Source organism: Triplophysa rosa, linkage group LG3, assembly GCF_024868665.1.
Source record: "Triplophysa rosa linkage group LG3, Trosa_1v2, whole genome shotgun sequence".
In the NCBI taxonomy this organism is placed as follows: domain Eukaryota; kingdom Metazoa; phylum Chordata; class Actinopteri; order Cypriniformes; family Nemacheilidae; genus Triplophysa; species Triplophysa rosa.
Genome location: NC_079892.1, coordinates 5706100 through 5708441, shown reverse-complemented (window position 1 = coordinate 5708441; position 2342 = coordinate 5706100). Strand labels below are relative to the sequence as shown.

Genomic DNA, 2342 nt, shown 5'->3' with positions numbered 1-2342 from the left:
TGACTTTCTTTTAAGCTCTTCCTTTTTCACTTTCTGTTTTATTCTGCTTAGTGTTGCAAGAACGGGACCAGTCCATTGAAAACGTTTTTCAAGGAAAATGTGCAGCATCAAGTGGTTTTTAAATCTTAGTCAGCAAAAAATGAATGTTTTACAGATAAATGTTCATAAGGTGAATTTATTTTCTGGTTATCAGCATATTACAGAAGGGAGTGGGGTCTGGGCTTTTAGAGCACATCTCTTTAATGTTGTAGAAATGTAAAAATGTTCTTTCATTCACTGAAAGACAAACTATTTCAAGATTCTTGCTTTTGCAAAAGATCACTTTCATACAACCTGAAAAGATCATCTGAGAATGCTGTTGTATATTAAGGAACTCTGGTGTTGACTTAACCTTTTAACTAACTTTTTAGGGGAGCAAAAAATAGCAATGTGGAGTCGTTTTGTATTTAAGCTTGCACTCGTTTTTTTTTGGTCGACCACCTGCTTAATTTTTTTGGGATGTGCGGACATTACTTTAAATAAATATCATCATGTGACAATGAGAAGTAAATGTGACATTGTCACCCTGTCTGTAATGTGAGATTTTATGTAACAATCTGAGACAATTCTTCTTTCAATTATTCTGACAAGCTTGACTCCTCTTCTTTTATGAGTATACAGTACACACCAATGTATTCATTTAAAAACAGTAAATGTACTTAGAGATGGATGATTTTATCTTAAGTAGGCCATATAAGTCTTAAAAGTATTCAGGTATTTCCCTTAGTTTAGCAGAGAATCTAAAATCAGTTTTCTGAGAGGTTTGATGTTTCTGAGAGCAGTATAAGGTGCTTCACGATGCCATATAAGAACCTAGTTTGTCTAAATGGTTCCATAAAGAACCTTTAACATCCAAATAACTTTTTCGTTTCACAGAAAGTTTTTTGTTGCGATAAAAGGTTCTTCATCTTATAAAAAGCTAAGAAAGAGATGGTTCTTTAAAGAACCTGAAAGGTTCTTTGTGGAACCAAAAATGGTTCTTCCATGGCATCGCTGTGAAAAACCTTTTAAGCACCTTTATTTATAAGAGTGTAATGGAAGCAAAGCCAAACAGTTTTTAATGTTGTGTTCTCATTTTAATGTCGTTGACAAACACGTGAGTGTCTGGGATGATGACACAAGGTTTAAGAGAAATATACAGGACAAAAGATTGTGTTTCTCTATACTGTATGTCGATGTTACATCATGTGTTTGGGTTTTTACATTTTCTCCTATTCAAACTTTCTTTTTTGCTAGAGCAGTGAATCTGTTTATTGCAATATTACATAAATTCAATTTAACACAATCCTGACTTTGTTGGACACTTTTTGTGGAAAAAAAGAGAGGAAAAACTTCGCCACACATGGATGTAGTCATTATTTAAATTTTATTAGAAAGAGTTTGGACAAATCATAAATATTTTGTAAAAAAATACGATGTTATCATATATCATATAAACACGAGAACATGAGGGAAGTAAATGTACAGTAGATGTAGATGTACAGATTAAACAGGCAGAGATAAACAGATTCTTTTAGACTGTGGTGGTTTGAGTCTTTGGTGTAGCTGTAGTTGTTCTGTTGTCCACTTTAGCCATATGGTGGCTCACCCAGGTGGTTTCTGGGTCTACACAGATCTCCTTTTCAGTTTGAAACCTGAAGAGAAAAACTAAGTCTTAGAAAAACTTGTTCACGTTAACTTTACAGTTTATAATGAATTAATATTAGAAAACTCACACAATGGCACGTTTGGGGCAGTTATCGCTGGTCCAATAGTACGACTTCACACGTCTCAAAGGAATCCGTGCATTATTGAACTTGGAACAACACTTTGACTTTGCCAAATCAGAGGCAACTGGAGCTGAAATATCACAATTTAAAAAATATCACAAATCTGTATTATGATCTGTCAACAGTTTTCTAAGTACATTTACTGTTTTTAAATGCAACAAATATGATATAACAAATACAATAGGTTCAGTAGCCTTTGGAAAATGTTTTGTCGCAATGCGTGAAAAGAGGTCTCACCACTTGTAGTCAGCTGCAGACAGCAGAAGATCACCAGAAACAGCAGTTTCATCAGATGTCTCATTCTTCCAGATGATGTGTTCACAGTGACGAAATGAAGATCTCAAAGCTGTAGAAGAGATGTGTGCAGAATATCATCTGAACATCTTCTTATTTACACAGCAGGAGACATGTTCCTTTAACAGATATTCATGTAAATCCATTTCTGAGTATCAACACACAGAAGTGGTGCATGACGTTCTTTTAAGCTCGTCCTTTTTCACTTTCTGTTTTATTCTGCTTAGTGTTGCAAGAACG

The 2342-nt window shown here is 34.5% G+C and overlaps 1 protein-coding gene across 1 annotated transcript; it reads right to left on the bottom strand.

Moving 5' to 3' along the window:
• Positions 1-1399: 1399 nt before the first annotated feature.
• LOC130552177 (C-C motif chemokine 13-like) lies at positions 1400-2139 on the bottom strand. Its single transcript, XM_057330345.1, has 3 exons — positions 2046-2139; positions 1755-1878; positions 1400-1673 (listed from the first exon to the last, which is right to left on the bottom strand). Exons 1-3 carry the CDS (start codon positions 2107-2109, stop codon positions 1553-1555), a joined length of 309 nt encoding a protein of 102 aa, XP_057186328.1. The 5' UTR covers positions 2110-2139; the 3' UTR covers positions 1400-1552.
• Between the last annotated feature and the right edge of the window lie 203 nt (positions 2140-2342).